At 37.2% G+C, this 15,392-nt stretch overlaps 1 protein-coding gene across 1 annotated transcript in view; it reads right to left on the bottom strand.

The window, feature by feature from the left end:
- The window catches only part of GALNT1 (polypeptide N-acetylgalactosaminyltransferase 1), a 53,824-nt gene extending 47,272 nt beyond the window's left edge, over positions 1-6,552 (bottom strand). The window contains exons 1-2 of the mRNA XM_045528012.1: positions 6,498-6,552; positions 791-1,032 (exon numbers count right to left, since the gene is read on the bottom strand). Of these exons, the coding sequence (XP_045383968.1) occupies positions 791-929 (139 nt within the window). The 5' untranslated portion in view covers positions 930-1,032; positions 6,498-6,552. The remainder of the gene's footprint in view (positions 1-790; positions 1,033-6,497) is intronic.
- Between the last annotated feature and the right edge of the window lie 8,840 nt (positions 6,553-15,392).

The raw sequence follows: 15,392 nt of genomic DNA, 5'->3' as shown, positions 1-15,392 counted from the left end.
ACCCTAGCTCACTGCAACCTCAAACTCCTGGGCTCAAACAATCCTCCTACCTCAGTCTCCGGAGTAATGGGACTGTAGGCCTGTGCCACCACACCTGGTTGATTTTTTCTATTTTTGGTAGAGATGGGGTCTCACTCTTGTTCAGGCTGGTCTCAAACTCTAACTTCAAACAACCCTCCCGCCTTGGACTCTCAGCTAGGATTACAGGTGTGAGCCACTGCACCCAGGCAATGTTTTCTTTCTTTTTCATACCAGACATTGCAATGATCTCACTGCAGCCCCTATTCTATAGCCCAATCTTTTCAGAAGCTCCCCCTAAAAGCACTAACTGGAGCTATCTACAGCATTAACAAAAAGAACTCTCCAAATCACATTTATCTATAAAGACTTCTTCCCCTTAGGACTGAGATGGGAAAGCAGGAGCAATCTCTTTTGGTACCTTACAATGCAATACTAATGTTCCACTCAGCATTACAGCATTAGACTAATCTTCTGTACAATTTTGATTATTTCCAACTATGAGAGTTCCACATTATTTGGTAACATGTAGAAAATTAACTACTTTTAATAATGAATGCAAAAGTTGAATTTAGTAATCTATACATGATACTTTAATACTTTTAACTGTTTAAGAACCCACTGGAGAACTGTATATATAAACATCACATATATTACAAGAAGCCAGTAATTACTATTAATCTAAAAAAGTTAAAATTTTAAATTATCCAAATAACTTAGTAAAAACCAGTGACATATTTATCAAACAGCTGTATTATAAAATATCACTCACCATCCCCAGCAGGAAGTCCTCTCTCCTTTTTTTCATCACATTTGTTGCATTCACTGAAGTAAAGCAGCAGGAACATATCCAAGAGTACCCAAATCAAGGAGGTGGCTAGGACCACCTTGCAATATGCAAATTTTCTCATGGCACTTTAAGTCAAATGCAAAATTTTAAAATATATACATATAAATATACAAAGATCATGAAAATTATTCCAATCTAGTTTCATCAGAAATCACGTTCATACCCTATAGAGAAAAAAAGAAAAAAGATCAACTTAAAACTTTAGAATTTAGAAAGTGAATTATAAGATTAATATTATGAATATTAAATAATATAAATTATTAATTATCACTAAGAATAAGAAATTTCACCATGAAGACTAAGTTGGAAAAATTCTAAGACTAAGTTGGAAAAATTCTTGTAAAATATGTAAAAAGTTATAATACCAAGAATATACACCCCCCTAGACTATACCAAGTAATAAAAAAAAGAAAAAGAAAGAAAAATACTCGCATATAAATAACACCTACAAATCAATATAAAACAATCCCATAGGAAAGCAGGTAAAGGACGGAAACAGGCACTTCACATTCACAGAAAGGAAGCCTAAATAACCAAATATGTAGAAAAGTGTTCCATTCCCTATAATTAGGACATGCAAATTAAAACAACAGTGAGCTACTATTTCACAGCCATCAAACACATGGGTCTTACCTACCTTTCTATTCAATTGCTGTATTAAGTACTAAGGCAAAAATGAAGCTATTAACTGCCACAGGCGTTTAAGCAACCAGTGATTCCTGATGCATTTCAACTATTCACATTCGGGTCCCAGGCCCAAGAATTAAAATGAGTCCTCCTTTCAGCCTATACTACAGCAGCTTATTGGGCTAACTCCAGTCCTTCTTTCCCACTGAATCCATTCTAAAAATGCAACAATCACCAATTATCCAGCAAACAGACTGGTGGAAAGTATAATGGAAAAGAAAAGGGTGTATCATAAGATCTGAGGCTTAGTCTTGGCTCTGACAATAATTTTATAGACTTCCCTGATTTTTAGTTTCTATTTCCTACCCTCCTACCTCCCTTTATTTCTGTTGAGAAAATGACTGGAGGAACTGCCACCAAATTTGGAAAGTCATTTGGGATAGTTTGATTTAAAAGGTTCCTCGAATATAAGGAGTTCACCTTGGAGCATGCTAGAGCAGTCTGGGGGGCCTTAGAGAGGCAGGGAATTGCCCACTGAGCAGATGACTCTGGGGCTCAAAGGTCTGTGTCACTCATGATCAGGAGAAATACAAGCCCAAAGTGCGCTGTGATGCAGTGAACTAAGGAAACACACTTTGCAGGTGTGCCCATGCTGAAAGGTATGTAACCGGATACTCTGAAGGATTGCCACGATGAGTGACACAGCAGCTTCTTACAAGGGCAACTGTGTGTGACGTGTTCTGTGGTGGCCAGCAGAGGTGTATTTTCCTGAACAATTCAGGGCAGGCCAGGGGGTTTATCTATGACATAGATACAGTAGTTCTTGCGGAATTCACAAGGTTGCTGGACAGCAACCTGAAAAAACACTAGGTGATACTAATAAACACAAAGTATTATTGTTTATATTCATCTCTCTGGGGACTTTATCTCTTGACTATATTCCTCCTTTCACCAAACCAACACTCCCTGGCTGCAAGGTGAGAACAAAGATGCTACTGTCATAATCTTACCTCAAAATCATGCTACTCAATACCTGACACGGTATCACCTGCAGTGAGCAACTACTGATAACTTCAGTAGTATCAGTAAGGGTGAGGGGAGAACCTAAAGCATTATAGTGTACAATGTCAGGGAACAACATTTCTCACTCGAGATGCTAGATATATAAATTCATATTTTGAGTTACTTCATGTGAAAAGCTACCTCTTTTGGTCCTTGGCAAACAAAGTAAACAGTCTGACTGCTAGTACAATACCTGGGTTTCAAATGTGGCTTTATGGTCTCTAAAATCTGATTCCCCCACCCCCAAAAAATGCCTACAATCCAGAATACGTAAATATAAATCTTTATAACTTTGCATGCATTCCTATCTAATTTTTGCAAGGAAGCCATAATTAGATTTTGAAATTGAAGGTGAAATGCAGAGGGAGGTGTGTCTGGGAGAGCAGGGCTGTGTGGCGCACCCTACTGGGGTAAGCGGAGGTGAAAAATCACCCTCAGATTCAAGCCCCAGGTGACTAGAACTGTTTTCCTTTCTTATCATTCATGTGTTCACTGGAGTAGCACTTTTAATTTCCTTTAAGAACTTTTCCTTGCCATTCACAACTTTACAAACCATTTGGCACAAGAGGCCTGGCTTTCGGACTATCTCAGCTTCCTACATGCCTTCCTCACTAACGTTAATCTTTTCTAGCTTTTGATTTAAAGTGAGAGAAATAATTACAATAGTAACATTAAAGATCACAGATCACTATAACATATAATAATCATGAAAAAGTTTAAAATATGGCAAGAATTACCAAAATGTGACACAGAGATGAACAGCTGGAAAAAATGAGAGACTTGCTCAATGCAGGGTTACCACAAACCTTCAATTTGTAAAAGAGAAAAAGAAAGAAAAAAACCAAATCTGGGAAGCACAATAAAATTAGATACATGTGTGTTTTTGCGTCGTAATTCATTTCAAGCTCTCTGGATATTTACTGAGTCTTGGCCAAAGATGTTCTTGATAGTGCGTCAGGTACGGTACATGGCACAAGTACCAAGGCAAAACCCCACACCTAATCACATTATTAAACACCAGTAAGAGACATGCCATTCACATTACAAAAGACAAACACCAACTCAGGAAACCTGACAGGAAAAGAAACATCCAGATGGGAAAGGTTCTAAAAAGGTTTTACCAGAAGGCAGCGTAAGATACAAGATTTTGTTTAAAGTAAGTTGTTTTCTACAGTTGTTTTGTTTCTGTCTCTCCCTTACCTAAAATCCTTTAGTGGCTTCCCACTGTCCTTAAGATGGTCTTTCCCATAGACCCGTTTTGTCCTAAAGACCACTGATACTGCAGTACCCACACCTGAGAGTCCTCACTAAACTCCCATGGCCAGGTAAGTCAGGGAGATGTTTTAATACTCTACTCACCCTGGGAGATTCACATTGGATACTGTCGCACTAAAGAGTCTGTGAAGTTCTGTAATAAACTTGTTTAATTATGTTAACTCAGAACTTCCCATTTTCAGGCATGAAACTTTCCCTATCCACTTTGTCTTTTTTGTATAACATAAAGCAGGTTTCAAATAGCAATAAATATACTAGTCAAGATTCATTCTATATTCTGGAATCAGGCAATTTTTATAACACACTATGGGTTGTTTGCTTTCTGCAAAACTGATATTTCTGTGAATCTGCAAATTCTGTAAAAAAGAATCCCATTGTGTTCAAAAGCCAATCACAAGAAAGACTTTCACAAAGTGAAGGTTAATTTTGTTATATCTTAACTGTTTTAAGTTAATATTTCTGTATTGGTCTTTAACATAACATATATCTGTATATAATACAAATAGTTGTGCCCTGTAATATTCTGAAATTAAAAAAAAATAATTGTGGACAAAAATGGGAAATCCAAAAGTTGCCATTATATAAATCTCTAAAAGTAAAGAATTTGTAAACTTCTCAGAGAAATGAAACTTGCCAACTATTTTACTTTCAATTATTTTTTCTGAGTTTAGAATATCATATTCTAAAAACTGTATCTGGCATTAAATATCGCCTTCAGCACAATGCACCATTATTTCATGTAGGATACCGCAACAAGAGTTAACATAACAGGTCTCTGTTACTTAGTTCTTGCTAATCTTGTCCAGGGGGTGCCTGGAGCCATGGCAATGACCCCAGCCAAACTCTGAGAACTAAATTCATGGAGTGTTCACAGTCACTGTTAATGATCTTTCTGTGTATGCTCCAGGCAGTGAGTCAGGATGTACCAGGCTGTCGGCATTGCCTTACTTCATCAAGATTTATGACATGTACCTGGTATCTGGTGTAGGCTCCCACATTTCTGTTACCAGAGTTGGTCATATGACAAGAATGTGCCCATCTGACCAGCTTCCTATAAGCACTCTGGACTGGAACACTTGTGTGCTTCTCCAGCTAGAGACATCTTGTATGTGTCTTTTTCATCCATAGCTGGACAGAAATGCACGTCCATGTGATTCTCACAGAGAGAAGACTTGGAAGCTGATGCCTGACCTCTCTACCATTCATCCTCTTCCTGCTGTCCCTGCATTGTATCCTTTGCTGTAACAAACCCTAGCCATGAGTACAACTTTATGTTGAGTTGCCCGAGTCCTTCTAGCAAATCGGTGGCGATTGGGACCCCCCGCAAACAGATACCATTAAGGAATTCGGTTTGTCATAATACCTACTTCTTTCATTATGTGTCAAAAGCTAGATGATCATAATCCCAATCTCTCCAAATTAATAAATCAGTATACAAGAAAAAAGTTAACATCCTAGGCCTGAGATTGCTATCCTTAGAAAGGCCTGGAAGTCAAGGTTGGCCTTTGGCTGGCATCCAGAACTTGAATGGTAATTTTCCTTGAATGATAAGTTTGACTCACTGTGCCTAAACTGTTCATACAAACAACACAGTTTATGTTAAACACCTGCTCTCCTTCTGGAAATTTGGAATTTTGGTCTGTGCTAGGCAGAGGGTCTCTACATGACCAGCCCCAATAAAAACTTTGGGCATTAAGTCTCTAATGAGTTTCCCACATTTCACATGTTGTCACAGTTCATTGCTGGAGGAATTAAGCACATCCTGTGTGACTCCACAGAGACAGAACTCTTGGTTTCCTCCAGACTTTACCCCATGCACTTTTTCCCTTTGCTGTAATAAATCTTAGCTAAGATCCTCTGTGTTCTCCCAGCCAATCACTGAAACTGGGGGTGGTCCTGGGAACTGCCAACATAATCATATTAAAATAAAAGTGAGTATCTATTAGGCAAAATGCTAAAATTCAAATTTGGGTTCAAATTTCAGTACCAACACGTAGTAATTATGTGACCCTCGCAGTGTTACTTTATTTGCAAAACCTGAGCCTCTTCATTCCTTTAAATGAGAAAAACATACCCACCTTATAGTCCCATTGCACTAAATTAAATGAGGGAATGAACAACACACTCATACACCATACACACTCAGTAGATTTTAAATGGTATTTCTAGAGGCACTTTCTTAGATGAAACAAATCACCAGGAACCTTTCATATGTGTACTGGTGCAATAAGAATTCAAATGGCCATTTGGAGCACTGCAAAGAAAAGCTCAGAGACAAACTTTCATCCTGTATCTTCCACTCTGGGCTCTGTGAATGATTTCCAGATCACATGACAGGACTACTGCGTAAGCTCAAGCAAGTTAAATCCTATATAATAAATATCTTTTGATTTCTGAACTTGGTCTTTATTTTGCATTCAAACTTACCTCTCTAATGAGAAGTGAATGTATTTATTAATAATAATCAATTATACTGAGACTATGCTTTATGGTTATATTTCCCAAATTATTAAACTAGAATTTTAGTACAAGCCATTCTCTTGTGTGTATACGAGGCATAAAGTCCAATCAACACTAGTTTTGAAACCTACAGAGCTGTAACATCAAATCCCAATGTAAAGAGAAGTAGAACCCTGAAGTCATTCACTTCCAACTATCAACTTACCCCAAAGTGGTTTTTCAAATGAATTCATATCCCAAATCCACATGTCCCACATCTCCTGTTGAAAAATAAATTTCCTAAAATCAGTTTATTTCAGAGTAATTCTATCCTCCCCCCCTTATCTCAGCCACCTTGTTCCACCGGACTATAGGCCAGTTTCCGCCTGAGTACAAGGACCATGTCTCACCCAGCTACTCCCCCAATGCTGCCACAGTACCTGGCACAAAAGACGTCTTCAGTTACATGAATGAATGAGTCAAGGAATAAAGTATTACTGAGATTCAACACCACACTCAGTGAAATACTATAAAATTATCTTTCTTCCTTTTAACTTCCCAGGTGGGAAGACCAAAGACACACAGACAGCACCTGTGACAGATAGTGTTTGCTCCTTATCCTACCCCCACATTTGTCACTGCACTGGACCCCCAACTGAAGTCAAGTGATCATGCTTGGCCATCTACTCCCAATTAGTCCAAGACAACCATGGCCTTTCTATTCCTCTAGCCAGTACAAGCGACCAAATCCTGACTAAAGAGACCAGAGGGGAAGTCTCTAGGGAAGCAACTGGGAAAAGTTATGCCCATTCATAGAGATGCTGAAGGAGAAACTGTACAATGTCCACCTTTGGACACTTAGAAATGCTGTAGCCATCTTGTGTCCACGAGGGAAACTGTCATCAATGTGGATGGCACCATCAATGTGCTGAGGGTGACAAAGTGAAAACATGGACAGGACGTTGGACCCTGATAATACCACACAGCCAGACCAACCCTGAAACCTCCTAATGTCCAAACTTCCAGTTACGTGAGATGATAGAGCCCTCACTGATTAACGGGGTATTCTGCTTCTATAGACCAAAAACATCCCACTCTGTAGCCTACAACTATTAATTTAGATAGGTGTGTATACTGTGAAGAACAAATGAAGATACAATCAGTGGAGGATCTAAATTAAGCAGCCTACTTTTATAGGAGACCACATGGAAGTAGAATTTCAACATAAATTTAATAGTTACAATTAGAACCTGGTGTATGACATGTCCATCTTAGGCACAGCATTATTTAATCTATCACAGAATTACACACACCTAATTCACTTAAACTTTGTCAAGTATGTGCAAGACACTATGCTAAGTGGCTTGATGCACATAAACATGAGAAAGGTTCAGTCTCTATCCTCAAGAAGCTTGCAATATAGAGGGAGAGATAAGAAGGTGAGTTTGTATAGCATTTCACAATTTACAAAATGCTTTTATATTTTTGCAAAAGGTGCCAAAAGTTGTTAAGGGGCTACAGTGCCCAAAGGAGAGAAACTGGGAGGAGAGAATGGCTGGGGAATCGGTATGACTTAGGAAAAGGCAAAAGAATATTTCAAGTAGACAAAACAGTGTGAGCAAAAAGAGGGAGGCAGGAAAACACAGGGACCGTCTGGGGAATAGCAAACAGAAGAAATGGGCAATATGCTTGAAGAGGTGTGTACAGAACAGGGGAAACCATGACTATCATGCTAAGGACTTTGAAGGGCAATGGCCAGATAAGTCATTGATTTCTTCCCATGTTTTTATTTTTATCTCTGATGACAAATACCAAATCATTACAATAGAACACACTATGTTGGGGTTTCAGAAAATGTCTTTCCCTTTCCCTCAACCGTGAACTTAGACATTAGAAAAAAAACACTGTCCACACAGAACCATGTAGAACAAAAATACATGGAAAATGTATGGAAAATAAATGGAAAATTCACTTGATGGGACTAACAGATGATAGACAAAAGAATATAAGGTCAGTCAATTTAAAGACAGATCAAAAGAACCCTAGTACAACAATGTACTAGAGGTCCTATCCAGCACAGTAAGAAGAAAAAAAAGATTTAAGAATTAGAAGAAAGAAAACAAAAAAAGAAATGATAGAAAATCCAAGAAAATAAAGACAATTAGAACTAGTGAGAACCTTTAGCAAAGGATACAAGATCAACATACAAAATTCAACTGAATTCTTTTGCTCCAAAAACAACTAGAAATTTGTTTAGAAATATCTAAAGAATATTAAAAGATACCATGCTCATGTGTGGAAGGTTTACTACAGTAAAGAAATAAATTCTCTTGATATTCATCTATGTACTTAATATAGTTCCAATCAAAATCTCAACATAGTTTTTTCTAGACTTTTAAAAGTAGATCCTGGCTGGGTGCAGTGGCTCACGCCTGTAATCCTAGCACTCTGGGAGCAGAGGCAGGAGAATCACTTGAGGTCAGGAGTTTGAGACCAGCCTGAGCAAGATCAAGACCCTGTCTCTACTAAAAAGTAGAAAAAAAATTAGCCAGGCAACTAAAAATAGAAAAAATTAGCCACGTGTGGTGGCATGTGCCTGTAGCCCCAGCTACTTGGGAGCCTGAGGCAGGAGGATGGCTTGAGCCCAGGAGTTTGAGGTTGCTGTGAGCTGACGCCATGGCACTCTAGCCTGGGCAACAAAGTGAGACTCTGTTTCATTCATTCATTCATAAATAAATAAATAGAAGTAGACCCTAAAATCACATTGAAGAGCAAGGCCACAACAAGGTGGGAGAACTCTATCTACCATATATCAAGCTATGCCAACAAGTCAGTGTGATACATGAAGCAGAGAAAGATTAAAAGACCAATGAAACAAAACAGACCCCAGAATCAGACCCACATGTGTATGCAAACTTGATGTATGACAGAGATGTCACTACAAATCGGTGTGAAAGGGACAGTCTATTCATTAAGTGTTCATCCATATAGAAATAAAACAAAATTCCTACCTCATACTTTACAAAAAAATCATTAATCCTTTAAAGATGTAAATCTCTAAAACTCTAAAATATAGGCAAATATCTTCAGGTCACTGGGTAGGGAAGAATTCCTTAAACAGTACTCAAAAAGCACAAATCATAAAAGAATAATTTCTACTACATAAAAATTAATTTTTAATACAACCAAAGACATCACAGACAGTTAAAAGATCAGCCAGTGACTAGGAAAAAATATCTACAACACAAATAATGAAGAAAAGATTAGTATCAGAATGTATAGCATTAAAAACGTCTCCAAATCAAAACAAACAAAAACACACAATTGAAAAATGGTCAAAAGATATGAATGGGCAAATCAAAGACAAGGAACCATAAACAGCCAATGGACATATAAAAATATGCTCAACCTCAGTAGTACTCAGGAAAATGAATTTGATCTCATCATATTGGCAAAAACACAACTATTAGGAAGAAGGAAATGAGACCCTCATACAGTATTGTTCTAAGTGTAATTTGGCACAGCCACTGTGGAAAGCAATCTGGCAATACAGAGTAAAACTGAAGAAAGCACTAACTATCCTATCACTCAGTAATCCCACTGCTAGGGACATACCCTGGAGAAACGCGCACAAGCGTATAAGGAGACATGATTGCAGCATTGTTTATAACGCACCGTCCCCCCACCCCAGCAAAGTAACTACCTGAATGTACATCAAAAGGAAAATGGATAAATGAACTGTATAATAAAATACTATACAGCACATAAAATGAATAAATGAGAACTATGTGCAACAGTGTGAATAAACAATGTTGAATGAGATAAAAGCAATACACAAAATATGTACAGTACTCCATTAATACATAGTTTTAAAACATGTTAAAACAAGACATATTGCTTATGGACACAAACATATATTGTAAAGACAGAATAATATAGATGAAAATAATAGACCAAATTCATATTAGTGGTTATATCTGAGGGAGAAGGGAAAGGCTTTAACTATATTGGAACTTTTTTTAATATAAAAAGCTCTAAATCGTAGCAGACAATAGTTGTTGAGCTCAATGTCTATTTTCCGCTTCTTTCTTACAAATCAAACTGCTCTATTACTATAATAAAAGTGACAATCTCCTGGACTGCCTTGAAGATTAGAGTGGCCAATAAAATAAAATCAGAAATCACTGGGTGGAGCTGTGGGGAAGATTTTTAAAGGGACTGACTTCGCTGGGAGATGGGCCCTTTTGCCCTTACCCCTTCCTTGATCCTGCTGCCTGGAATGTGAACACAATGGTTGGAGCTGCAAGGACCTTCTTTGCAACCAGGAGATAACCTTGAGAAGGAAAGTTGCAAGCTAAGGATTGCAATACAGAAAGATAAAAGGAGCTGGGTCCTTAGTGACCACACAGCTGCCACTTCCTGCAAGGAAAAAACCCCTCTGTCTTATTTAAAGCACCTTTTTGTGGAGGCGGGGGGATGCAGGGATCTTTTAGATGCAGCCAAATCACAGAAGGAAACGGGGCAGACTGTCAAGACAAGACATAGGGGAAAGGTGGGTTCATGACTCGTTCTTTATCTTCTGCTAACTGTACTTCTCTATAGCTTTTAAATTTTTATTAAAAAATCTTTTACGTTTTAGATTTTAAGCAGAGATTCTCAAATGTTACCCACAAACAATTGCTGGCCAACAAGTCAAGAGGGAATGCAAAGGCAACATGTATACTCTAAGAGTTAGCCAACCAGAATGGATAAAGAATTCACTAGAAACTTGCCAACCACACTCTTGAGAGCACAGACACTACCCTATTGTCACCAGTACTACACTGCCAGTTTGGATAACAAACAAGACTGCAAGATCCCACAGTCTCTTGGCGCTCAGACTAGGGATGAGAAAGACCAAAAACAATTTGCAAACTAAATGGAAATCTCTGTTGTCACTCCCTTTCCCCTATTTTTCCTTCTCTATGTATTCCCATACTTCTCCAAGCTCAGTGCCATACTTTTCCTCCTCCACAACTGGATTATCTGGGAGAAGAGAAGAAATGAAAAATACCAAAGTACTCTGAGGATGAAATTTTGTCTTTTACATTTGCAAACATGAAGTTTCTTTTGAGAATTCCTTCTCTTAAAACACTGTCTGATGTTACTTGGATACTAACTTAAGCAACTTTTGAGGATCTAAAAAGTTTTCAAATTTGCTCAATAGACCAAATAAAACCCAAAACTTGGGATGGGAATAGATTTCAGATTTTGGCCCGAAGAACAACCCAAAATATTCAGTTACCATTGAAAAACTAAACAAAACAAAAAAACCTGTTCATTTACTAGCATGTTACAGAAAGACAGTGTTCTAGTTAGTCACAGATTTCTCACAGGTACCACACACTGCAAAACTCACGTATCCTTCCTTTTCTTTCATTAACTAGTCAGCAATTTGGTACATCAGTTTTTGTGTTGTTTTCCTAATTTGGTTTCTCTCTTAGTTTCTCCCTGATGTCATTTAACTTCTATTAGTTTGTAACCTCCATGGTTGTTCTGCATTCTCTCCTGCTAATTTTTCTGTGAATAGCTATTCTTTGCCTCACTCCCTCAATTTGGTCTTCCCTATAATCTCAAACTGCTTCTGCACTGATACTAGTTAAGATCCACTCTAAGGTATGACATCTCAAGTGACTTTTGAAATTTTTTTCTGGGCTTTGGGAGTCTAATTATAGGATTTGCTTCCTGTTCTCAGAACCAGAAAAAAAAAGTGCAATTAAGCTGTCATTTACTTAACAATATAATAGAAAGTTAACAAGTAAATTGTTGAAAAAAATCCCTGACATAATCCGGCTATTTAATTCACACCAATAACTCAAAACATCTCTTCTGCATCATTTTTTAAAATTCTATCTAATTCTCAAAATTGCATTCTACTAAAGCGTCTAAAAACTTGGGTTACCTCTTTTCCTTCTTTTTTTTTTTCGTTTTTATTTATAAAATTTTTAAACTTTTTAAAATTTTTTGCTTCTATTTTTTCTTTTTGTTTTTTCCCAAGGCTTCAGTTAGCAGTCTTTTCCTTCTTAAATACACTAAGCAGTTGCATATGTTTGTCTTTATTACTAATAAAAATGTGACTACTAATAAAAGATAAATTTTTTGCAGATGACATTTCTCCACTTGAGCTTTAGAGAATTTAAGAATTAAGTTCATCCATGAGCAATCTTTTCCAAACACACATTACAGCCTGGTCTCAAGTTTCCTCCTTACAACCATAAATTCATGAGGAATAACTAAAATTTTTTAAAGATATATTTAAACATTATCAAAGAGTATATACTTTTTAATGAATACAAAATCATTTTACAACATCAAAAGTTCTAATTGTATTGCATATAAAGCTATCTCACTGCATGAGAAAGAATGGTTAAATTTAACTATAACTTGCAGTTTTGCATTTTGCTGCACTGTTAACTGTAGTGCTGCCCTATACACATTAAGTGCTTGATCCCCCCCAAAAAGAACAGCAAAATAGTCTAAAAGAAAAGATGAAACTTTCACCTTATACAGGTTTCATTTAGTTTACGGTTTCTTTATAGAGAATCCTAATCTTAACAAAGGTTAATAAAAAGAAAAGAAGGGGGAAAGGGAGAGAAATAAATAAAAATAGGTATTGTTTTATTAATATTTCTTTTAAGAAGAGCTTTTTCATAAAAACCAATTGTACTGTGTGAAACTTGTTTGAGTTTTAAATCTACAAGCACTTTAGGGACCAATGGGGAAATCTAATTATTAGATGCTTCTAAGAAATTATTGTTAGTTTTATTAGAAATAACAGCATTATGGTCATATTCAAAAATGTTCTCATTTTTAAAAGATTCATACTGAAGAAAGAGGTAAAATGACATGATGTCTTCTATTGCTTTAAAATACTTGGGCTTGGGGGTAGGCAGGAGATTGAGAGGTGAAGCATGTGTGGAAAAATCTTAGTCTTTGTCAAATCTGGAGGATGGATACAGGTTTAAGTGGGTTCATTTTACTATTCCCTCTATTTTTATATGTTAGAATTCTTTGAAATATGAAGCTAAAACAAAGAAATAACTTTTCATTGTGTTTCAGATAGCTTAAAGCTAAATTAAGATTACCAATGGACTTAACTTTGTACTTTGGTAGGCTAAATGTTGCATACACTGGTGTTTTATGAATAAAATTCAAGGCATGTATACATTTGTTCACTCAGTTTGAATTTAGGAAGTACCTATTTACTACATGCCAGCATTTTACCAGACCATGGGAGAAGATGAGTTAGACAATGTCACTGCCCTTAGGGAGGAGAAAGTTAATATAAATACCTGTAATAAAGGATTTTTGGTGGTCTGGGAAGGTCATAGAGAACAGTAGCCCCAGACAGAAAAAGGAAGGGAAGCTGTCTGAGTTCCTGCAACGTGCCACATGCACTACATTCATCCATGACCGCTGCTCAAACAGGAGAGGCACTACTGGAGACATTTTGTTTGTTTTCATACCAAACCCCACCCCAGCGTAAATGACTCATAATCTATGGGTATGGGGCTCCTCTTTGGATGAACATGCATTAGAGAATTTTATCCTAACAACACCCCTTTCAAGTGGGTTTTATCTTCATTTTCAGCTGAGGAAGCTGAAGAGTCAGAAGTGTTAGGAGTGGGCAGATCATCAACATTAGAGGACTAGAAGGTCGGCAAGGTCACGGAAGAATCTGAAGAGTGGCGTCATACAAAGGAGGCCAGAGCTCTGAGGAGTTATGGACAATGCTAAATGACACAGAAAACAGTTAAGTGACACAGGAAGCTGTTTCTGCCAAGTATTCAGCAAGCTACAGTGAGTTTGCAGATTTAAACATGACACTAAAACATCAGAGGGTTTTACAAACTGTAAATTTGTTTGTAAATTGTGCTAAGTAAAGAAATCAAACATTACTCAAGACTTCAGCTTGAAGATATCTCAAGCCTTAGTATTAGCCACATTAGCCAAATGCAATGTAGGCTGGATAAAAAAATACCTAGAAATCCCAAAGGAATAAAGGCTATCTTTCTTTTAATAGGGATATAAGTTAAAGGAGGAGAATAAAAGCATAGCAACAATTACTGAGCACTTACTGTGTGCTAAGCATTTTTACAGGCACTATGTAACATAATCTTTCCAACAATCCAACGAGCAGGTACAATCATGCCCATCATCTTATAGGTAAGAAAACCAACATTTCAAAAAGTTAGGGAACTTGGCCAAAGTCCCACAGATTATAAATGTCAATGCCAGAATTCAAAATTAGTCAAGTTCTAGTAATCATGGTAAAACCCACGAATCCATACCCTTTATATTGTCTATCTATGGAATTTACATAAATGGAGTCATACTATAATGTATTTTCCTGCTTTTTTTTTTTTGAGTCAAGGTCTCACTTTGTTGCCCAGGCTAGAATGCACTGACACGATCATAGCTCACTGTAACTTCAAATTCCCAGACTCAAGCGATCCTCCTATCTCAGCCTCCTGAGTAGCTGGGACTACAGGTGCGCACCACCACTCCAGGCTAATTTTACTATTTTTTTTTTTTTGTAGAGATGGGGTCTCTTTTGTTCAGACTTGTCTTGCTCAGGCTGGTCTTGAACTCCTGGCCTCAAGCGATTCTCCTACCTTGGCCTCCCAAAGTACTATGATCTTCTGTGCCCAGTCTCTGCTACCTTTCCGTTGTTTTTAAGACTCATCCCTGTTGACATAACTACTAGTTCATTAACTTTGGTGTCATAGAGCAAGAGTCAGTAAACCATAATACTATTTTTGTAAATAATATTCTATGGGAACATAGCCACATCCATTTGTTTATATATGGTTTATGGCTGTTTTTGCACTATAACAGCAGAATTATTGTGACAGAGACAGTACAGGCTACAAAGCCTAAAATATTTACTATTTGGCCTTTTACAGAGAAGTCTGCCAACCTTTGTTATTGAGTACTGTAGTGGTATAACTGTTATTTCCAACTTCTACAATTTTGTCAATGTATTACAGTTTTAAATTGTATTTTCCCTGATAACAAATGTCTACTGGCTATTCGTTTTTCTCCCATGAAATGGCTCTTTCGTTCTTTTGCCCATTTATTT

Source organism: Lemur catta, chromosome 16 (assembly GCF_020740605.2).
Source record: "Lemur catta isolate mLemCat1 chromosome 16, mLemCat1.pri, whole genome shotgun sequence".
Lineage (NCBI taxonomy): Eukaryota > Metazoa > Chordata > Mammalia > Primates > Lemuridae > Lemur > Lemur catta.
Note: the sequence above shows the minus strand (reverse complement) of the source record. Positions and strands in the feature narration are given on the sequence as shown.